Below are 24,152 nucleotides of genomic sequence, written 5' to 3' on the forward strand. Positions count from 1 at the left end.
TTAAAAATATTAATGAGTAACAAGTCCCATTATCAATAAACAGAACCAAGTGTGTGATAAAGTGTGATAAATGTTACAGTGGAAGAAGTATCCCGTGTGGTCAGAATATATGGGGTTAGGGGGAATTTGACCCAGAATTGAAAAATCAGGAAGGCTTCCTGCAGGAAGTGGCATCTGAGCTGTGAGGTTAAGGGTGAAGCTGTGTTGTCTGAGTGCACTCAGTGAGAGGACTCTAATTCAGGCAAAGCAACAGCAGGTGTGGATGTGAGGAGGCAAAGGGAGACAGGGGGTGGTTGTATAACTACATTATCAATCATGTTTTTCCCATTTATAGTCTTTAAGTTCACATCATCTGTGTAATTCTAGAGTTACATAAGAAAATGATGCTTAATACTACTGATGTTACTTTATGGCACTGTAAATGCTTTATATGATCCAATGGACCAATATCTACATGCTTAGATACAATATGCTATAGGAAGTTTAGAGTCTGAGTTTTTGAATGAGAGAGGCCTTGGTTCAGAGCCCAGTTCTTCCATTTACTAGCTCCGTGACCTTGGGTTAAGCTTCAGTTTTCTGATTTAGAAATTGGGTATTTTCTGTTTCATAAATTTACTGTGAGAATTGAATGAGAAGATGAGTATTGAGAAGCTAGTACATTGTTTCAACTCTAGTTGGCTTTCTTGAGCATTTTCTTGCCCCTACCCCTTAGTTCTGTTTGTTTTATTATAAGCAACTTTCTTTTTTCTTTTTACTCCTCTAGGGATATGAAGCCTGACAATATTTTACTTGATGAACATGGTAAGTGAGTGATTTCTTTCTAATCAAGTACATGACATGCATGTAGAAAAGTTGATTATTCCCAGCAGAGGGGTATTACACATGAAAAACGTATTTTGCTCTATTCAGTTGAGCTGTATGTACAAACTCCTCATAGACAATATGGGGGAACTTTATTACTTATGGCAGGTTATAGTACAACAATACGCCCTTAAATCACATTGAATTTGCCTAATGAGAAAATCCTATTCTACTCCATTTTCTCCCACTACTATATTTCTTCAAGAAAACCATCACAATTTTTTAGTGTTTTTTGACCTTAATATAACACACAATCACCTATTTTTTTATAATGATACAGAAGGCCTCAAGCTGAGAGCATCTGGCCAGCAATAGCATCTACCTAGACATTCATGACATTATTTTGTTCTCATTGCATCCACTATTTTTTTTATTATTATTATACTTTAAGTTCTAGGGTACATGTGCACAACACGCAGGTTTGTTACATATGTATATATGTACCATGTTGGTGTGCTGCACCCATTAACTCATCATTTACATAACGTATATCTCCTAATGCTATCCCTCTCTGCTCCCCCACCCCATGACAGGCCCAGGTGTAAGATGTTCCCCTTCCTGTGTCCAAGTGTTCTCATCGTTCAGTTCCCACCTATGAGTGAGAACAACTGCATCTACTTTTCTGCATTCTTTCTTATAAAAGGCAAATTGGTTTTACATTTGCAAATTGATTTTTACATTTACTTTGATATCACAGAAGAATACTTACATCTTAGGGTCATTGTAAAGACTGACCTAATACATGTAAAGTACTTGATGCAGTGACTGTCACGAAGAAATCACTCAATAAAAGTCTAATATTGGTACAATTTTTGTGAGGTGGTCGTGGCTTTCTCCCCTTGGAAAGGAAGCTGGAACTGCTTCATCTTGTTTTATATGGTTTTGTCTATGCCGGCACATGACTAATATGTACCAATGTATATCAGAAGAGATAGCAAGTTTTCTCGTTAAAAATTTTAGTTTGCGAAAAACCAGTTAAAGAAAAACATAAAAACGATAAAAGTATATGTGTTATCCAGATTTGTGATATAGGGATATGGCAATAATCAAGATGGTGATAAGTGAATGCTGAATTTCAAGAACTACTGATTATACCCTCTAGAATAACCTTTTGCCCGCAGTGATTAAATGTGTATAATTTCTTCCTAATATTGATTTTTGTGTATATTTAGATTTATTAGAACATCAGGGAAGATCTGTAGGGCACACAGACTGTATGTTATAAATGTTAACAGTGTCAATAAGCTCTTTGTTATGTCTTTAGAAGGCTGCTAGATGAGGAGAGTCCTAAATCTTAAAAGCTCCTTACTCAATTTTTACAAAAAGGATTTGCAAGTGGAACTGAAACTCCAAGTACCATCTATTTCTCATTATTTATTTACCTAGTTTTGAGCCTGATTTGCCTGATTCCACCTGTGCTCAGGGGGCTAAGAAACACTGGTATATGACCTCTAATTTCAAAGCTCAGTGTCATTACTTATTTATGGACTGTCCAAAAAGATTTTTTCCACTTTCTTCCGATGCCTTATTTCTCCCTTACCTTTACTGCTTCTGACATTTGAAAACAGAGTCTCTGATTCTCAGAAATGTAAGCAACGGTGAGATTTAGCATGAAGGTGACTTTCTTTAAAATACCAGCTATTCAGAGCTAGGTATAGTGGCAGGCACCTGTAGTACCAGTCACTTGGGAGGCTGAGGCAGGAGGATCCCTTGAGCCCAGGAGTTTGAATCCAGCCTGGGCAGCACAGAGAGACTCTGTCTCTTGCTGGGGGGAAAAAACCATTACCACTAGCTTCTTTTCTAGCCTAGAGAGGCCACCTTTGTGGAACTTAGGGAAAAGTGCTCCCTCTGCCCGCCACAGCTTCCTGACAGCACATGGCCTACCAAGGAGAACCCAAGTTAGGATTTAGTCCTCACTTGCTCCCTCAGCTGGGTGCCTTTGTGCATGATTTCTGCTGTTCTGCCATTTATAGAGGCCCTGAATGGAGGCATGTAGGTCCTATCAATCCAACACTTTCCAAGCTTTATCCTCCATTCAGAGAACAGTGTTTTCACCCCAGGTCTCATCCATGGCTTCATCTTATTTCTATCATTAAGACATCCTGTTCTCCTTCAGTCAACTTCTTCCTCCTCATTTTCTTGGCGACTTGGTCATTGCAGATGAAGAAAAACCTGAAGAAATCAATTAATCTTCAAGTTTAACCACCCTTAGAGACTACCCTTGTGAAAGATTAATTGTGTAACAGTGTGGCTAAGAATGTGAATTCTGGAGTCAGATTGCCTTCATTCAAAACACACTTCACTCATCTACTTTTTTTTTTTTTTTTTTTTTGAGATGGAAGCTCGCTCTGTCACCCAGGCTGGAGAGCAGTGGTGTGATCTGTGCTCATTGCAAGCTCCACCTCCCGGGTTGATGCCATTCTCCTGCCTCAGCCTCCCGAGTAGCTGGGACTACAGGTGCCCGCCACCACACCCAGCCAATTTATTGTATTTTTATTAGAGACGGGGTTTCACCGTGTTAGCCAGGATGGTCTTGATCTCTTCACCTCGTGATCTGCCCGCCTCAGCCTCCCAAAGTGCTGGGATTACAGATGTGAGCCACCGCACCCGGCCATCTCACTCATTGACTAGTCCTGAGAGGTTTGACAAGTTGCCTAAACTTTGTCTTAGTTTTTTCAGGGATCAAAAGAACACTTACATCTTGGGGTCATTGTAAAGACTGACCTAATACGTGTAAAGTACTTGATGTGATGACTGTCACAAAGAAATCACTCAATAAAAGTCAAATATTAGTACAACTCGTATGAGGTAGTCATGGCTTTCTTTTCTTGGAAAGGAAGCTGGGAATGCTTCATCTTGTTTTATGTGAATTTGTCTATGCTGATACATACCTAATATGTACCAAATCTCTACCAGATAGAATCTGTAAAAGCTGTCTTTCCCAAATAATTATTTTGATTTCAGAAGTGATATACCAAATATTCTGCTTGTCTACTTGTTAGATCTTGTGTTTAAACCATTTTGTTTATCCCTTCATCCTCAGGTAACTACACTTTCTGTGTCCATTTGCTGTCTTTCATGTGTGCAGGGGGCAAGGGCGCAGTCATGACATTTTATTCTTTGTGGAGCTGGGGCTCTGTTGCTTACAGGATACAAGCCATCATTCCAGTGTGCCGGAGAGAGAGTCTCAGGCTGCCCCTGTTATCTGGTGTCTTATTTACAAGGGCTGCTTTCATTCTCAACGTTTTTTAAAATTTGGTCCATGAATTAAGAAGAGGCTTTTCTGTATTATATTCCTACCCTAACTCAATTTGAAAATCAATTGCTTTGGGAAAGATTGTGTATGAATGGTACAGAAGTGAGCAAACAAAAAAGACCGAGAGCCCTTTTGTAAACATTGTCTTAGGGATCTCTTTCCGGAGATAATAATTTTTCTGGAGTTATTTACTTTCTGTTTGTTCAGATTCTGAAAAAGTAGGACTCTCAGACATTACTCAAGGAATGTAACTAACCACTATTCAATGAATAAATTCCTGTTTTTCACCTCCCCCCAGCTCATTATGTACAGCTGATCTTGTGAGAATCAGCTGAACCACAAATCAATGCCTGCTTTTTAGAGTGTCTGCTGGTGTGACTTTCCATGTGGAGCTCATATTTCAAGACTTCATTTGCCTTCTCTATCTCCATTTACAATATTTCCTCCCTGATGGGCTGTCGCATGGGCCTCTTGTGTGGAAATTTCAGCCACTGTGAAGGGTAACCTCCTGTCTCTCTGGTGCCTCCTATGGCCATCCCTACAAGTGAGCTGTGTATCACACCATGTTGCTTACATTTTAATGCAACACGATTCAGTAACAGGCAGAAACTTGTATTCTTACTGATTCATATTCTTTATATTCATCTGAAAAGATTGACATTTAAAGAAGCCAGTTGTAAAATGGGAAATCCTCTGTGTGAATAAATATTTCTTGTACATCAGAATTTGCCTTTAAAAATGTTTTTAACTTAGAGCACATCCCGACCCACTATCCTAATGTATATTTTCATTTCCTACCAATTTAAGTACCCCGTCCAATTCTATCAATTCCATCGTGTCTAAAATTCTTGTATTTTTCTTATTCAGGAAATGCTACAATTAGAGGAACAGTAATGTATGCTTGACATGTCAGAGAAAATGACAATTATGTCATCATTTGTCACTTAGGTTTCTTAATACCATCCTGTTACAAGGAATAGAGGCAAAAACTTAGTGTAGGAGGTGAGAAAAAAACCGAGGCTGCCATCTTAACAGCCTTTTCATTGCAGAGTCTCAACATGTGCCAAAAGATAAAGTGGACAGTTTCCTTTTAAAACAACATACAGTATAGAATACAGTAATTTATCCCCAGATAATCACTCCCTAAGTAGTACCTAGGGCTATGCATTTTCAGCAAGCAGCTCAGAAAAATGTGGGGCACATATTCTAAACACCTGCAAGTAGGAGAGACTTAAAAGTTGGGAGCAGTGCCAACCAAGTGGTTATGGTGCCCTAGAGTACTGTGTTGATGACAGAGATCCTCAGGCTCTGCACAGGAGCAGTAAGAGTGTAAATGATGACAACAATGATGACTGGATTCAATGGCATCATAAGATGAATTCAGATTTTTTTTATATAATCCTCTGTCCCAAGCAATAGAGGCAAAAAGAAAAGGCAGAAACTCTCCCCTAGGATGGTAAATTAGGAAGTTCTGAGGCTTGCACCTGAAAAACTTTTCACTAAGGTAGTGATTCTCAACAGGCCATGATTTTGCTCTACTGCTTCTCCCTGCATGGGACATTTGGTAATTTCTGGAGACATTTTTGATTATCAGGATTCCAGCCAGGGTTGGGAGGTGATATCAGCAGCTAGTGGGTAGAGGCCGGGATGCTAGCAGGCATCCCGCAAAGCACAGGACAGTTTGCACTACAAAAAATTACCAGCACCAATATTTCAATGGTGCTGAGGTTGAGAAACTCTGCTCTAAGGTTCACCCAAGGCCTGGGCTTATGAAAAAAGCCAGAGGAGTCCTTCATTCCCAAGGCAATTCCTGTGTCCTTCAATCAGTAGGAGAGTGAACCCTTTCCTGTGATCCAGCAGTCAAATTTCATTTTCAAAACACAGAAGGCTTTGGGAGGCCGAGGCAGGTGGATCACGAGGTCAGGAGATCGAGACCGTCCTGGCTAACATGGTGAAACCCCGTCTCTACTAAAAATACAAAAAACAAACAAACAAAAAAAAAAACAAAAAAAACTAGCCGGGCCTGGTGGCGGGCGCCCGTAGTCCCAGCTACTCGGAGGCTGAGGCGGGAGAATGGCGTGAACCCGGGAGGCGGAGCTTGCAGTGAGCTGAGATCCGGCCACTGCACTCCAGCCTGGGCGACACAGCGAGACTCCGTCTCAAAAACAAAAACAAAAACAAAAACGAAAAAAAAAAACACAGAAGGGAACCTGGCAGATAGGTCACCATGGTAAGTAGAAGCGAGGCATGGCTGTAGCCGGACCTGGGACTGAGTCTTAGGACCAGCATTCTGTAAAGTTCTGCTTTCATTGTTTAGCTGAGGAGCACCAGGCTAGAAGATCCAGTGGAAACTGACCCTCAAATAATTTCTCCCTGTCCTTAAATAGGCATCCTGGAAGTGGACTAGAACTCTGAGCCAATCAGAAATTGTTTTAGGTTTTCAGTTCTTTGGTCTTATGATACAGCACACAAAGTTTTTGGTAGATTCACAGCCTGACAAAGGGATCCTAGACAAAATTCTAGGTCTAAACTCCAGCTCTGTAACTTTTGAGTTTTTTGAACTTAGCCATAAATGACTCATACATAAAATAGGGCCTACCTCACTAGGCTAAAGGAGAAACTTTGTGCAACAACATTTTGAAAACTGAATTAATCATGTAAGTGTAAACAATACTTAAAAGGAAAACATTCAACATTCTTTCAATTGACGTGTAATGAGTACTCACCAGAGTTGAGATGTTCTGCTAAGCCAGGCCCTCTTTTAAAACTGTAATATCAAACTTTATTAGGTCTCATAATCACCTGGAGGGCTTATTTAAACATTGGCGCCCAACCCACAGAGTTTCTGATTTAGTATAATAGAGCTCAGGGAGGAGCGGGGTGTAAGAATTTGCATATCTAACAAGTTCCCAGGTGATGCTGATACTCCTGGTCTGGGCACTACATTGTAGGAACCAATTGGCTCTAAAACCTTCTCTACCTTCCACTTCTACATGAGCATAGATAATCTTGTAGCTGAGTCAGCTTGGAAAATCTGTGCAGACTAAAGTAGATAGCTGCATGTCTGGCTGCTCATCTGAATCACCTGTGGAATTTGTTGTTTTTACTACAGATACCTGGATCCCCTATAAGTCCCATTGAATTGGAGTTTCAGGAGACCAAAGCCCAGGCACATGTATTTTGCAAAATTACACTGACGTTTCTGATAATGACACATATCAACAATTAAACGGTTACTTCTTGCCAAATGCTGTGCTAAGTCTCCCGTAATCATTATTTCATTTAATATTTCCAATAACCTCTTGAGAAGACTATGATTAGCTTTCCAACTTTACAGAGAGGATAAGTGACGTTTTCAAGGTAACACAGCTAGTTAGTGGTAGAACCTAGACTTGAAGTCAAGCAGGCTGATTCCAAGAAATGGGAGCTTCACAACCGTCTCCAGACTCACCTGATTTGTATTAAGCTTTGTGACTCACTGGTCCAACACTATGAGCAGAACCTATGGGGAGAAAGAGAAAAAGAAAAAACAGAGACAACCTATGCTATGATAGGGTAAGTTATTGAAATCAGGCATTGGTGCCACTCCAGCAAGAATACCTTTTAACTGGATGAGTGCTACCTTTACTGCAATATCATCACATAAACAAAGCCAAAACACTTTCTGCACAAAATAAAATCCTGGTGATAAAGGCAGTGAGATTTATGTTTAGCAGCAGGCTGGATACTATCAGGGAGCAGACAATGAAGTTTAATATGGGGAGTGTGGACTGTAGGCCCTGGAAGAATCTGATGACATGCCCTCCAGTTACAGCTGTATCTCATCAAAACCACAGACACATGGAAATGGAAATGCCAACACTTCAAGATTCTCTGAAGCAGATGACTGTCATGCCAACAGCTAACATAATAGGCTTGTCTGCCTGAGTTTTTGGCACTGCCCTTTCGTTCCCTCTAGCTGTAAATGCAGGGACCCTAGAGCACCTCAGAGAGTGTGCTCCCTGCCAAATACAAGTATTAGACCCACACTATATTGCTTTGGGTGTTAAAGCTGAGCGAGACCCTAGAGATCATTTAGTCTACCACTTCTTTTTTTATATAAAGGAAAATTTAGATCCACCTTGGAAAAGGACTTAAAGTCTACTATGTGTTAGAGGCAGAGTTCAAGGCAGAACCCAGGCCTCCTGGCTCCCGGTCTAGTGCTCTTTATAGAATCCCTTTAAAAATGAAACCCATTGGCCGGGCGCAGCGGCTCACGCCTGTAATCTCAACACTTTCGGAGGCCGAGGCAAGCAGATCACGAGGTCAGGAAATCGTAGAACACCCTGGCCAACATGGTGAAATCCCATCTCCACTAAAAATAAAAAAATTAGCTGGGCGTGGTTGTGCACGCCTGTAATCCCAGCTACTCGAGAGGCTGAGGCAGAAGAATCACTTGAACCCAGGAGGCGGAGCTTGCAGTGAGCCGAGATCACACCATGACACTCCAGCCTGGCAACAGAGTGAGTAAATTAAATTATTTTTATTTATTTATTTATTTATTTTGTTTTGTTTTATTTTTTGAGACAGAGTCTCGCTCTGTCGCCCAGGCTGGAGTGCAGTGGCGCGATCTCGGCTCACTGCAAGCTCCGCCTCCCGGGTTCATGCCATTCTCCTGCCTTAGCCTCCCAAGTAGCTGGGACTACAGGCACCTGCCACCACGCCCGGCTAATTTTTTGTATTTTTAGTAGAGACGGGGTTTCACCGTGTTAGCCAGGATGGTCTCGATCTCCTGACCTCATGATCCGCCCGCCTCGGCCTCCCAAAGTGCTGGGATTACAGGCGTGAGCCACCGCGCCCAGCCAAAAATTACATTAAATTAAAAAAAAAAAAAAAACTAAAGTTGATCTCCCACCCGCCCCCCCCCCCCACACACACTATCCCTTGATAACAGTTATTTTGTTGGGGACTGATGAGGCCAACCTGAACTATCAGACAAAAAATGTATACAAAAATATTTTAGAAAAACTTGGAGAAAACGGATGCTTTCTTGGCTAGGGAATAAATATTCGTATCCATACTCATGCCACTTTTGTAGTAATAATATTTGCCTCTCACTTTTCTTTTTTTTTTTTTTTTTTGAGATGGAGTCTCATTCTGTCACCCAGGCAGGAGTGCAGTGGTGTGATCTCAGCTCACTGCAACCTCTGCCTCCCAGGTTCAAGTGATTCTCCTGCCTCAGCCTCTCAAGTAGCTGGGATTACAGGCACCCATCACCACACCGGGCTAATTTTTTATTTTTTATTTTTAGTAGAGACGGGGCTTCACCATTTTGGCCAGGCTGGTCTCGAACTCCTGACCTCAAGTGATCCACCTGCTCAACCTTCCAAAGTGCTAGGATAACAGGGGTGAGCCACCATGCCCAGCCTGTTTGCCTCTTTAAAAAATATAATCCCGTAAGAGATGTTTGGAAACGTGATACTTTGAGTATCTTTTGGCTGTCTCCATAATATTCATAGGCTAAACCAACTTAAAATGTCACCAACAGACAAAATATGCCTAACTAGAATTACTTAACCACAAATTCTTAACTACTAAGGGTAAAACTTTCTGAGGCTGCACTCCAGACTTACAGAGACTAATCACTGCATATCATGAAATGGAGAATTGCTGGTTTAAGACCATATTGGCCTTGAGATGGACTGCAACTAGCCTACAAAAATTAACAGATTAATTGGGTGCTTTCAGTTAGAAGCATGGTTGTGCCACTGGGTTGAATGGAACTTAACTTTCTGTGTGGTTCTTCTCTCTCTGCAGGGCACGTGCACATCACAGATTTCAACATTGCTGCGATGCTGCCCAGGGAGACACAGATTACCACCATGGCTGGCACCAAGCCTTACATGGGTATGGGTTTCATGAGTGGCTTTTGTTTTTCATTCCTGTAAACACCATCTATTATAGGTGGAATCATCTGGGACTTGCAGCTAGAACTGATAAGTTCCTGTCTGACTTTACCTGTGGAGCTTCTGATTTAATGGGTCTTCTCCACTAGCAAGCACCCAAGATGATGTTGATAGGAAAGGACCATTGATTACATTTTGAAAACTTATTTCATGAGTCAAGGAAGACCATTTGTACCCACTTCCTAACAAAAATATTAACTAATTCTATAAATACCTAACTGTCTCTGTGTGCTTAGCACTGTTTCAGATGCTGGTGACCCTGTAGAAAGCAACACAGACAAGGTCTTCAGCTCCTAGAGCTTACATTCTAGTGGGAGCAGATTTACTAAAAAAAAAAAAAAAAAAAAAAAGAACCAAACAAGGCCGGGTGCGGTGGCTCACGCCTGTAATCCCAGCACTTTGGGAGACCGACGCGGGCGGATCATGAGGTCAAGAGATTGAGACCATCCTGGCCAACATGGTGAAACCCTGTCTCTATTAAAAATACAAAAATTGGCTGGCCATGGTAGCCCACGCCTATGGTCCCAGCTACTTGGGAGGCTGAGGCAGGAGAAGCGCTTGAACCTGGGAGGCGGAGGTTGCAGTGAGCTGAGATTGTGTCATTGCACTCCAGCCTGGCGACAGAGCGAGACTTTGTCTCAAACAAAACAAAACAAAACAAAACAAAACAAAGACAAAGAAGTAGGAAACAGTAATAAGCAGAATGGCAATAAGTGGCAAAGTATTATTTTAACCATTATTTACATAATACTGCATTACATGCATAGAGCTATAAACTTTACAAAATGCATTCCCAGCTATAATTTTAGATTTACTCATAGTGCCATAACAATCCCATGAATTCTTCTTTTTAAAGATAAGGAAATTCTGGAGCTGGATGCTGGCATCCATCTGTGGTCCCAGCAACTTTAGAAGCCAAGGCAGGAGGATTGCTTGAGTCTAGGAGTTGAAGGCTGCAGTGAGCTATGATCATGCCACTGTACTCCAGCCTGGGTGATAGAGTGAGACTCTGTCTCTAAAAACAAATAAATTATTTAAAAAAATAAATAAAGGTGAGGAAATTCTGCCTCAGAAAGTTTAAATGTCTTTGTAGTATCTTGTGTGTAGCGAGGTGAGGAACTTGTTTTTGCCTTGACGATTCAGCATTTACTAAGGGGTGACCAAAAAGATAGTGTTAGATGCAAAATTGTCAGTCGGTTTCACGTTTAGTTGTGGTAACAAATCAACTACAAACTCTAAGTTCACCTGTTGGGAGCAGCCATCTCTACATAGACACCAGAACTAGTTTTTAGCAGAACTAGCTTTACCTCCTGTCCAGCCCCAACAATGTAAGGAGAGAGCTAGTGCCCTTGAGGGGCACACAGTATTCAGAAAGAGGGAGTTCTCCCTCCCTTCTCCCTGTGGTTGCTCCTAAGGCAAGTGAGTCAGATCTCAAAAGAATTATCTGTAAATTGTTAGAGTGACTGCAAGAAGAGGTACCTGGAATTTCATTCTTGGTTAGATATTTGTGTAGTTACCGGACTTGCTGACTGGTCCTGGAGTTAACACAGCCTGGTTGGCCATGGAAGGTTGATGAGTTTGGGGGCTAGTCTTTCTGGGGATCATAGCAGCAGGAGACAGGTATGCAGTGAATGTGACTGTGCTGGGGAGAAGAGAGGTGGATTAGCTATAGGCTGTGATCCCGCTTCACATGGGACCCTCCAATGCCCAGGAGTATAGCCTGGAAGGGAGGGAGGCTCCTGTCAGTGTGACTTCCTGAAAACACCACAAGTCCCAGTAGAGCTCAACATATCAGAATTACTGAGAGTGGAGCCTAGGCATAAGGTGGTTTAAAGCTCTTAGTGTAATTCCTCTGTGTAGCTAGGATTCACAACTTCTGCCACAGACCCCTAAAGGGAGATTACTCTGCAGGGGTAGCACATGTGTGAGGACCCCTCTGCCTCTACTACCCTTCTTTCATGTCCTAAAACAAATAGTGCTTTCTAGGAAAAGGTAGAAGGACATGTGTGAGAGCCAGATCAGTCCTCCACCTCCATTCCGGGGTGGCTGAAACCAGTCCAGCGGAGTGGGTGAAGGAGCTTTGAATCAGATATGAGAATAGTTTTAAAATTCACAGAACTGAATTGTAAAGCATCTAAAGTAAATGTAGTAAGCAAATAGGACTAAAACTTACTAGGCAACAGACTGAGCTATCATTAGGCGAGCTCCTTATCCAGCAAAAACAAGGAGTTAGACACTGCACAGTTGCTGTCAGATGATAGACTAAAAACTACTCATGCTTGGCGGGGCACGGTGGCTCACGCCTGTAATCCCAGCACTTTGGGAGACCGACGCGGGCGGATCATGAGGTCAAGAGATTGAGACCATCCTGGCCAACATGGTGAAACCCCATCTCTACTAAAAATACATAAATTAGCTGGGCATGGTGGCGTGCATCTGTAGTCCCAGCTACTCGGGAGGCTGAGGCAGGAGAATCACTTGAACCCTGGAGGCGGAGGTTGCAGTGAGCCAAGATTGAGTCACTGCAGCCTGGCAACAGAGCGAGACTCCATCTCAAAAGAAAAAACAAACAACAATAACAACAACAACTACTCATGCTTTACCCTAATTAGTTAAGATGCTTAAAGCAGGTGATGTTGCTGTTTCAACTGGTGGGATTATGTCAGGGGTGGAATGAATTGTATGGTCAGAGTAATTCAAAGGCAAAATATTTCAGCTTGAAATCAAGGACAAGAGCAATGCCATTTTATTTTAATATTTCGTTCTCTTCCCCCATGTAACTAAAGAGAGAGAGAGAAAGGAAAAGAGACCCGCTACATGCAGAGCCACCTCACTTTCCAACAGAAATCTTCTATAAGAAAAAAAAAAAAAAAAGAGCCTTATTTTCTATAATATTTGAACAACTGCAAATTTCATGGCTTCCAATTAGCAGTGGGGGGAATAAATCTCTTTTGTCACTTCTAAAATAATGGACACATATAATTCAGCCTATTTTCTGCCTAAAACCGATGGTACTCAGATGATAAAAAAGCATATCCAAGCCTGCTGCTCTGATGAGTTTATTCTCCAGGTTTCCTGGGTTTCCATATTAAGGGCTATTTTCTTGGAGCCAAATCAGAAAATGTGCATCTGGGTTTCCAGGGTTGGTTTCCATGGTGAGAGAAGTACGAGGAGGCCACCTTTCTTTCCTCTCCCCAGTGGTTTTGAGTATAATATCTGTATAATGTAATTTTTTCAAAGTTGGCATTTCTAGTCTTCTCACAAGATAGAACTGGGGAATTGGAATTTAGGAAAAATTGTATGCACCTTCCACTTTTACCCTTGTAATTAACAATGACTAATATTTCTTGAAATCTTTCCCCGGACCAGACAAGGTGTTAACTGTTTTACATTCATTTATTCGTTTATTTTTCTCAGCAGCCCTATGGGGTAGACTATACTTATCACTATTTTATAATGAGAAAAATCAGAAGCTAAATAATCTGGCCAAGATCACATGGTTAATAATTGAAAAGTCTAGATTTAAATCAAGCTCTGTATGATTTGAGAAATCAAGCTTTTTCTTAAAAGGAAGATTAGCAAGAAATAAAAATATATATTTGTAAATATTTTTATCTGTGGTTTTTAAATGGTTCTGAGTCAACTTAGTTAGGCTAACATATTGCAAATGTTTCTTGCCTTATTCCAAAATGATTATGTGATTGCCACACTCCACCTTTTCAATAGGAGTCTTTTGCAGAGGTATTGTAGGTAGAAGTCTGCTGTCTCTTTTTAAAAATTATGCTCCCAATGATTTGGTAGAATCTACCAAATCTATCAGCACCCATTTTATGTTGCTTCCATAGGATACTAAGTAGCAATTCACCAGAAAGAACAAAAAGAATTCTAAAAAGAAAGATAACTAACAAAAATACTGAATGAAGATTGGAGAAATATTCGTCTACTAACACAAGATGTTGAGCATATTTTAAATCAGTTCCATAGCTCTGTAAATAATAAGACAGTATGCCAGTTCTTCACCACCTTCGATCCAGCAAGGAAGTTTTGCTTTTTACAATTTATTGTCTTCTACTTCTATGCTCCCTCTGGTCCCTCCATTATTCCTTCTCTCTTCTCCTTTGTCTGTGTGAATATAATCCAGATTACTTAGAGTTAACCAATTAAAACACTCTCCTCCAAATTATATATATATGTATGTGCATGTGTGTGTGTGTGTGTGTGTATATATATATATAAAATAAGTTCACTATGGACTAGTAAGCAAAAGGAAATTAATCCCTTTGCCAATAGATATTTATGGTTTATTTCCAGACCTTTTTTCCTAAGCACAAACACACAGTGTTTACGTTTTTAAAATATTTGATCATGCTAAATGTAACCTAAATCTTTATTTTATAATATAATAATAATGATAGCGTCATATATTGAACATTTATTGTTCCAAGCACTTTGCTAAGTTTTTAACATTTATTATTAAACTCTCAACCCCATAAAATAGGTTTTACTATTGTTTTGATTTTATACGTTAAAAAAAAATCAGGCCCAGAGAGAGAGTAAGTCATGTGATCATAATCACACAGCAAGTGATTGGCAGAGCATGAAATTAAACCCAAGTCTAGAAGCATGCAGTGCCTGAGACATGGATGATGATGTGACAAATGATGAAGGTAGAATGGCTGACATTGCTGAGCTCTTCCTAAATGTTAAGCACCGTTCTAACTCCAAGCATTATGTCATTTAAACTAAAAACAATTCTGTGGGACCAGTACTATCGTTACAGTTTTGTTACAGTATAATATATTAACATATAATTATTGTAGTATATTGTATATACAGTACTATTGTTATAGTATATATTGTTCTCACTTCAGAAATTAGCAGACTGAAAGGTTAAGAAACTTGTTGAATGTGAAGCTGGAGACAGTCACAGGGCTCTGATGCCAGAGCCCTAACTCTTTACATGCTGCAATACTGTCCCTTTGTTCATGTCAATAAACATGCCTCTGTTAAAAATGGAAACCCACTTCTCTTAATCAGTTTTTTATTGTTGAATATTAGGTTGTTTCTCATTTTGAAATACAGGTAGAGCATCCCAAATCCAAAAATCCCAAATCCAAAATGCTCCGAAATCCAAAACATTTTGAACGCCAACATGACGCTCAAAGGAAATGCTCACTGGAGCATTTTAGATTGATTTGGGGATTTGGGATGGTCAACTAGTATAGTGCAAATATTTCAAAATCTGAAAAAATAAATTGAAATGCGGAACACATCTAGTCCCAAGTATTTCAGATAGGGGATACTCAACCTGTACATTTAAATTTGTAGTAAAAATCCTGTTAGCAGAATTATGTCCTGGAACTTAGTTATTTCTTTGTGATAAATTTTCATTCAAAAATGATAATGTGTTCTCTTACTGAAGTTTACTCAAAGAAAATGTGTTCTCACCACAGAAAATGGTAATGTGTGTAATGTGAGGTAATGCACATGTTAGTTAGCTCTATTCAGCCATTCTACAATGTATTTATTTCAAAACATAGTGTTGTATACAATATATGCAATTTTTATTTCTTAACTAATTTGATTAGTTAAAAGAGCAAAATAATTTCTGGTCAAAGGCTTTACATGGTAATACATTTCTGTTCTGAAAATTCATATCGATTTGTACTTGCTCTGGAAGTGTCTGAAGATATTCATTTCCCTGCATTCTCATCAGTGCTACACTATCAATATCTTTAATTGTCCCAAAAAAGATAAGTAATAATGATATGCATTATAATATCACCACAGTATTTCTTTGACTTCTTTTGTCAATTGCCTGTTCAAATTATTTGCTCCTTTTCTATTAAGGTGTTAATACTTTTATCCTATTCCAATAGTTCTTATTAATTATGTAAATAATTCTTACCTTTTGTGTATTTGGAATATGAAATCCTAGTGTATCATATTTGTTGTACATTTCATTACAAATAGAATTTCTCATTTTTAATTTGTTGTTTTATGGCCTATTTTTGACATGAAAAGCTTGCTAAAAATATTATCAAGCCAGTTGTCTTTTTACTTTATGTTTTCTAACTTTGATGCTATTCTTAGCAAGGCCTTCTTACCAGATTTTAGATGTGTTTTCTTAATATTTTTATTCTGATTATGCTTTCATTTTTTAAGTTAACTCAGTTGTATATTATTTTGACTGAACATATGTGGGAAGGATCTGACTTTATTTTTGTATGATTATTAAATAATTGTTTTGAGACTATGTATTAAATAAGTCCCTTTCCATGCTGATTTGAAATATGTTCATCATAAACTAAATACATTTTTGTACTAACATCTATATTCTGTAGATTTCAAATCTTGTAGCTTTATAGATTAATATATGGGATGCAGGACTCTCTCTTCATTCTTTCCCAAAAATATTACTTCCACAATTTTTTTTCTTGTAGATGAAATTTAGGATCATTTTTGTAAAGTTCCATGAATTAATTCCATTAAATGTATAGATTAGTGTTGGGTCCCTTTCTTTGTGTCCTGACCAAAATTTAATATCCATGTTTTTAAAAAATCTGAAAACCAAATGATGGAAATCCAAATATCTAATAAACATATTAAAATGTGGTCAAGCTTATTAGTAAACAAGACAATGCCAATTTAAACCACAGTGAAATACTATTACACACTCCCCAGATTGGCAATAAAGGGTCAGTTATTCCCAAGTGTGGGTAAGGATGTTCAACAAAAGGAACCCTGATCTAATACTGGTCATAGTGTGAATTTATACGTCACTTTGGTAAACAGTTTGGTGTTCTCTAGTACACAGAAAAGATACACATTCCTATCACCAACAGTTCCCCTGCCAGGAATGCACTCTAAAGAGATATGCACTTATAGGAGTCTTACATGTATAGGAATGTGCATTGTTCACAATAGTCCCAAACTGAAAATAACGCAAATGGCTATCAACAATGGGATAAATAGGTAACTTACAGTATATTCATATAGCACTAAAAGTGAACAAACTCAACTACATGGAGCAAGTTGTATAAATCTTATACACATACCATTGAGTAAGAAAAGTAAGACAACAAAGAATACAAGGAATACGATTTGATTTAATAGGATTTAATTTAATGGAATTTTATAGAATACAAGGAACAGATTTTTTTTGTTTTGTTGATGTTTCCTTTATTATAAAGCACTGAAACAAATAAATAGGTAGCTAGGCAATTTATCCACAGTTTCTGGGAGCTATTTAAAATAGGCAAAGCTAAACTATTGTCTAAAAATATGTACATAGAGATTGATCTATATAGAAAAACAAGAAAATTATTAACATAAAATTTAGCACAGTGACCTCTAGGTTTATAAACAGAATGGGACACAGTGATGGGGACAAGATTCTATTTCTTGATCTGTATTATGACTATATGGACATTTGCTTATAACTCTTTGTTAAATTCTGCAGTGTTTTATTTACTTTTCTGAATATATGTATAGAAATACTTAAGGAACAATACCAAACAAAATACTCAGTGACTTTTTTGAAGGACACCTAGCCCTTCTCCAACTCTCTTAGTACTCTCTTAGGTGCAGGAAATCTTCTTGAAGGGTTGGTGAAAGCCCTTCAATATCTTCCTGCTCTGGTTTCTCAGCTATTTGAGGGCTCAAAAGAATTACTAACCTGTTATGTTTTTGTATGTTGTCATAAAGTTTCTTCTTAATGTTCCACCAAAATGCTTCAATGCCTTGCATACCATGAATATTTGCTGAATGAATAAATGTGTATTAAAATGTTTTCATGCCTGAAAATAGACCAGGTAGAAGAGGATAAAAAGGAATACTGGATAAATAAAGCTGGAGGAAAGAAAGAAAGTGAAAAGAATATTCATGTAAACCCCAAGGATAATCCAATATGACAGATACATACCTTTTTAGAGTAATGTTTATTCTATAGGCATTTTCTTAGCACAGTGGCTCTGATTATCCCTCAAAGTTCTTTGTAGCTTCTCTAAGTGATGTGTCTGTCACCCGTCACCTGGGGGACTATCTGATATGACTTGTTGTGAGATACTGAGAAGGGAAAGCAGAAATATAGTCCATCCTATCTGTGGAAGTAGTGTGGGGTCAGGGCCATTATCTCCCAAATTGCATTGGGAGCTGTAACTTGCAGAAAGGATGCAGTGATGCATGAGAGGTGAATGCACTAGGGAAATAGCCCTACTTATTCCTGCTGCATCAAGCTCTTATAGTCAGGGCCAGTCTTGGGCATTGGGATGTAAACACTCTACCTCTCTACTTGGATGTCATCCACAGGATTTTACTTAAAAAGAACATGAGTGCACTGGGTAGGGCAAACCTGTGTGTGCAGGACCCATGTCATACCAGTTTCCTTTGCCCAGAACCAGCACTTTATACGGGAGGCTTGGGATGAGTCGTACGTATCTTTCAACTAGGTCAATTATTATGAATGTTTGCCTCTCTAGAAGCATACCCAATGTTTCTGAGCACTTTATAAGTGCTAGGCATCATACTGGGACTTTGACATGGATTATCACTGTTAATTTCTAACTCTATAAAGATTGCCTTATTGGCTGGGTGCAGTGGCTTACACCTGTAATCCCAGTACTTTGGGAGGCCAAAGCAGGTGGATCACCTGAGCCCAGGAGTTCAAGACCAGCTTGGGCAACATGGCAAGACCCTGTCTCTACAAAAAACACAAAAATTTTACCGGATGTGGTGGTACCCACCTGTAGTCCCAGCTACTCGAGAGGCTGAGGTTGGAGGATCACTTGAGTCTGGGAGGTCGAGGCTACAGTGAGCCATGATTGTATCACTGCAATCCAGCCTGGACAATGGAGTGAGACCCTGTCTCAAAAAAAAAAAAAAAAAAAAAGAAAGAAAGAAAGAAAAGAGGAAGATTGCCTTATTGTTCTGATTTTGCTATTTCTCAGACTCTGCCAACTTTCTCAAGGTCACAGTAAGTGGTGAAGGTAGAATTTGAACCCAGACAGCACAGCTGCAGAGCTAATGATCACAACTATTGCTTGAGCAGTTGATTTGTTCATTCATTCAACAAATTTCTCTCCAGTGATTCTGAATGCAAGATTCTGTACTAGACAGTAAGAATATAGTGGTAAGCATGCAGAAGCATTCCCTGCCTTTGCTTTGTGCTTCATTCTCCCTATTACATCCCTCAGGAATTAGGTTTATTCTCAGAAGGGTAAGTAAAAGGTTCATGGTGTGTCAAAGTGCTTAGAGAATGCATAACTTGGGGGTCCTCTCTGGGGGTAAAATTGACTGTAGCTCTGCCTTCCATTGGAATCAATTGAAAGAATTATAGTCACAAAGTGTAAAGAACCCACAGCTATTGTAAAACCTTACACGCTCCAGAATGCTCGCTCCCTCTTTTCTCCCTCCCTCATCCCCAATAGATGGCTGCAAGTGTTTCCCTTGCTGCTTCCAGGTGACTCTGAGACAGAGAGATTATCCAATGTATGCTCTACCAAATTCTGAGCATTGTCTGCAAATGTTATAGAAATTTACATACTTTAGTTCAAACCTTCCCAATCAAAACAAATAACATCTTCTTAGCCTTCTTGATTTCAGGGCAAGCCACATATTTGAGGCCCAATAGGACCCACATTTTAATCGGTGCATGATCTAAATAAGAGAAGAGTTTACCCATGAAGGCCTATGCGTGCCTGTGTGTGTTGGCTGATGAATGAGGCTACTGAGAGAGATTAGAAAATCAGAAATGTTTGCCTGCTGAGAGCAATCTAGCAATGGATGATAAACATCCATCAAAGTGTTTATATTTTTTATCCTGGTAATTCTCCTTTGGAGGAACATGTTGAGAAAATATAATATTAACGTCTCAGGGAATGAAACTGGTCTAATTTTTCGTGTTTTTCAGCACCCGAGATGTTCAGCTCCAGAAAAGGAGCAGGCTATTCCTTTGCTGTTGACTGGTGGTCCCTGGGAGTGACGGCATATGAACTGCTGAGAGGCCGGGTACTGTAGTATTGCATTTCCTCTTTGGTTATTTTTCCAGCAAGTTCTATTTTAGAATGAAGGAATGTGTTGTTTGCTAAGAACCAATCGGTTCACTTGAAAGCTGAAATCGACTATGCCATGTGATGTTGATAACACCCCTTGAGATTTCTGCACAGGTTAATTCATTTGTCCCGCATATGGGACCAACCAAGTCAATTAACATTAAATTACACAGTTAAAAGTAAAGGAATAATATGAATATTATAAACTCCCAAAGAGGAGAAATCAATACACCTCACTAAATATCTTGTGTAAATATCTGTGTTTGTTTAAAGAAAGTTCATTTTGCAGTCACAGTACAGGACTCTAATTCAGACATACCTCACCAAGGCTAGTGTGAATTATTAATACAACACAATTCATGCTCTGTCGTGTTGGATTTCTATCACTTGGCTCCTGGGTTCTGGGTTCAGTGACAAATTAGAGTCATTTCCTTTTAAAGGAACATTTCTTAAACTAAGAAACTCATTTCTAGAAAAAAGAGATGAAAAGAAAGCAAATATGCTGAAACATATTTTATACAATTTGTGCAAACTATTACATAATGGAAATACGCTCCTAAGGTTATATCTTAGTCATCTCTGCTTACCATAATCAAATACTACAGACAGGACGGCTTAAATAACAGACATTTATTTTCTCGGTTATGGAGGTTGGAAGTACGAGATTAAGATGCCAGAATGGTCGGGTTATGGTGAAGTCTCTTTTTGGCTTGCAGACAGCAGCCTTTTTTCTGTGTCCTCACATGGCAGGGAGAGATCTTTGTCTTCTTGTAAGTCCACTAATCCCATCATGAGGGACTTACCCCATAAACTAACCTAACCCTTATTCCCTCTCAGAGGCTCTGTTTCCAAATACCATCACATTGAGGGTTAAGGCTTCAACTGAATTTTGAGTGGGACACAAACATTCAGTCCATGATGTTCTACCATTGACCCCTCCAATATTCATGTCCTTCTCATATGCAAAATACATACATTCAACAGTCCCAAAAGTCTTAACTTATTCCCATATCAACTCTAAAGTCTAAAGTCCAAAATCTCATCTAAACATCATAGAAATTGTCTAGGGGTGAGACTCAAGGTATGATTCATCCTAAGGCAACATTTCTCCTCAGCTGTGAACCGATAAAAGCAGACAAGTGGCGAGGCACTGGCTCATGCCTGTAATCCCAACACTTTAAGAGGCAGGAGGCAGGAGGCAGGAGGATTCCTTGAGCCTAGGAGCTCAAGGAATATAATATCCAGCCTGGGCAACATGGGAGACCCTGTGTGTAAAAAAACTTTTTTTTTCTAATTAGCCAGGCATGGTGGGGCATGCCTGTGGTCCCAGCTACTCAGGTGGTTGAGGTGGGAGGATCACTTGAGCCCAGGAGGTAGAGGCTGCAGTGAGCCATGATCCTGCCACTGCACTACAGCCTGAGCTACAGATGAGACCCCATCACTAAAAAAACAAAAAACAAAAACAAGCAAGTTATGTGCTTCCAAAATACAATGGTACCATAGCTGTGGGATAGACAATCCCATTCCAACATTTCAAAAGAGAAATGGGAAAGAAGGAAGGGGCATCAGCTCCTAAACAAGTCCAGAACATATCAAAGAAAATTCTATTATGGCTTAAAACTTGAGAATAATCTTTTTGGTTTGTTGGTTTGCCCTCTAGATGTACATGGGCATGGGAGCATCACTCTCATGGCTGGCGATGGGGAGAGGGAACTTACTTAAGTGGCTCTACACAAAGGCACTACCCACATGGCTCTCTGTGAAGGCTCTGTCTACACAGCTCTGTTGGGTGGTAGTCCTGCTCTTTGAAACTGAGGTGGAGGCAACCCTGCTCCCCAAGCCAGTGCACTCTGGACGTGTAATGGGAATGGCAGCCCTGATGATATCTGAATCACCTTCATGATCCTTCTTCCTTTTACTTGAAGGATATCACGTGTTCACAGCTGGATAGCATTACGGTCCCAGCCTGTAAAGTCCAAGAAGTCTGACAGCCTTTCTTCATTCCGTGCCACCTTGTCTATCTCCTTAAATTCAAACTGGCAGCATCTGCTAGTATAATCCCTTCTTTCTTTCTGGCTTCTGTTGAGATAACTAATTAAGTTCATGAGCTATGCCCTCTATGTCTATCAACTGGTTGTTCAGCTACACTCTAGTGTTCTCTTCTGAACAGTCTTGCTCATTTTCTGCAATATGGATAGAAATCTTCAATTTCTGGTTGCTTTTTGCTTAACTATTTTTTCTCCAATTCAAACATTCCCTTTCACATTGTACTATAAGCAGACAGGAGGAAGCAAGTTACTCCTTCAAAGTTTTGCTTAGAAATCTCCTCAGCTGGCCTGGTGCAGTGGCTCATGCCTGTAATCCCAGCATTTTAGAAGGCTGAGGCTGACGGATCACCTGAGATCAGGAATTCGAGTCCAACCTGACCAACATGGAGAAACCCCATCTCTACTAAAAATACAAAATTAGCTAGCTGTGGTGGTGAATGCCTGTAATTCCAGCTGCTTGGGAGGCTGAGGCAGGAGAATCACTTGAACCTGGGAGGCAGATGTTGCAGTGAGCAACCATTGTCTCCAGCCTGGGCAACGAGAGCGAAACTCCATCTTAAAGAAAGGAAGGAAGGAAGGAAGGAAGGAAGGAAGGAAGGAAGGAAGGAAGGAAGGAAGGAAGGAAGGAAGGAAGGAAGGAAAGAAGGAAGGAAGGAAGGAATTTCCTCAGCTAAATATCTCATTTCATCACTCACAATTTCTACCTTCTGCAAAATAGTAGAACACAGTTCAGACAAGCTCCTTGCCACTTTATAACAAGAATCACCTTTCCTCCAGTTTCCAATAACATGTTCCTCATTTCTGTCAGACCTCACCAGAATCACCCTTAATATCCATATTTCTAGTGCATACATCCAAAGTCTTCCAGCTCAATAACTAGTTCCAAAGTCACTTCCACATTTTAAGGCATTTGTTCCAGCAGCACCCCAATTCTCAATACCAAAATTTTAGTCTGCAATATCTGCCTTAACAAAATGCCACAGAATGGGTGGCTTAGCCAACAGAAATTTATTTTCTCAGTTATGGAGGCTAGAAGTCAGATTAACGTGCCATCATGGTTGGGTTCTGGTGAGGGCTTTCTTCCTGATTTGCAGACAGTTTCTTTCTTGCCCTCACATGACAGAGAGAAAGATAATCTCTTTCTCTTCTTTTTATAATAAGGCCACTAATCCTATCCTAAGGGCTCCACCCTTATGACCTAATCTAACCTCAATTACCTCCCAAGGGCTTTATCTCCAAATATTATCATATTGAAGGTTAGGTATTCAATTTAGGAATTTTGGGGGGATACATTCAGTCCATAACAGGTTGTATACTCTGAGGTCCCAGTGATGGATACAATCAGTGATTCCTCTAACACCAAAGAGTTGAAGACCTGACTTTAGGAGCTTGTCTATCCCACAGAACTAAGGAATTGGGTATCTCAAGTCATCATCCAGATGCTGCAGCTCTCCTCTCTTAACTTTTTGGAGTCATTCTTTCAGCTGCTGTCAATAGTCCTCTTCTTTGGTTCCACAACACACCATCATGATTTCTGCATTAAAAATGCCATCTCCCAAGTAACTGACCTATTTACATTAAGAACAGTTGTTAGAAGTTGGGGTTATTTCATCATGGTCCAATGGCTTTATCTTGCTCAGGAAATCAAAGATGAGTGTTTCTAAAGCAAAAAAAAGAGGAGGATCTCACAATTTTATCTGTTTCATTCACTCTACAGGGTCCATTTTACACCCAAACATTCGTTAGTTCTTTGTTCGTACTCCTGCCTTTCCTGAGGGAATCATTGTAGCACTATTTCTTAAGCATATTCAAATTTGGATGAATTAGTTAAATTAATGTGAAAGGACCACCCTTGTAAGCCAAATGTGTAAGTCCTACATAGGAAGCCTCAGATCCTACCTGTTTTTATCTCCTAATGGGCTTCTTTTTCAAGTTTCTAAACAAATCCAGTGAAGAAGTAGATAACGCTACTCTTGATTTTATAGGAAAA

General features: G+C 39.7%; 1 protein-coding gene across 3 annotated transcripts in view; it reads left to right on the forward strand.

Moving 5' to 3' along the window:
• The window catches only part of STK32A (serine/threonine kinase 32A), a 151,812-nt gene that overhangs the window by 105,561 nt on the left and 22,099 nt on the right, over positions 1 to 24,152 (forward strand). For all 3 annotated transcript variants that reach the window (XM_073994543.1, XM_005558160.5, XM_015452097.4), the window contains 3 exons: positions 764 to 801; positions 9,914 to 10,003; positions 19,973 to 20,070. In XM_073994543.1, the coding sequence (XP_073850644.1) occupies positions 764 to 801; positions 9,914 to 10,003; positions 19,973 to 20,070 (226 nt within the window). The remainder of the gene's footprint in view (positions 1 to 763; positions 802 to 9,913; positions 10,004 to 19,972; positions 20,071 to 24,152) is intronic.

The sequence above is a fragment of the Macaca fascicularis genome, chromosome 6 (genome assembly GCF_037993035.2).
Source record: "Macaca fascicularis isolate 582-1 chromosome 6, T2T-MFA8v1.1".
Taxonomy (NCBI): Eukaryota; Metazoa; Chordata; class Mammalia; order Primates; family Cercopithecidae; genus Macaca; species Macaca fascicularis.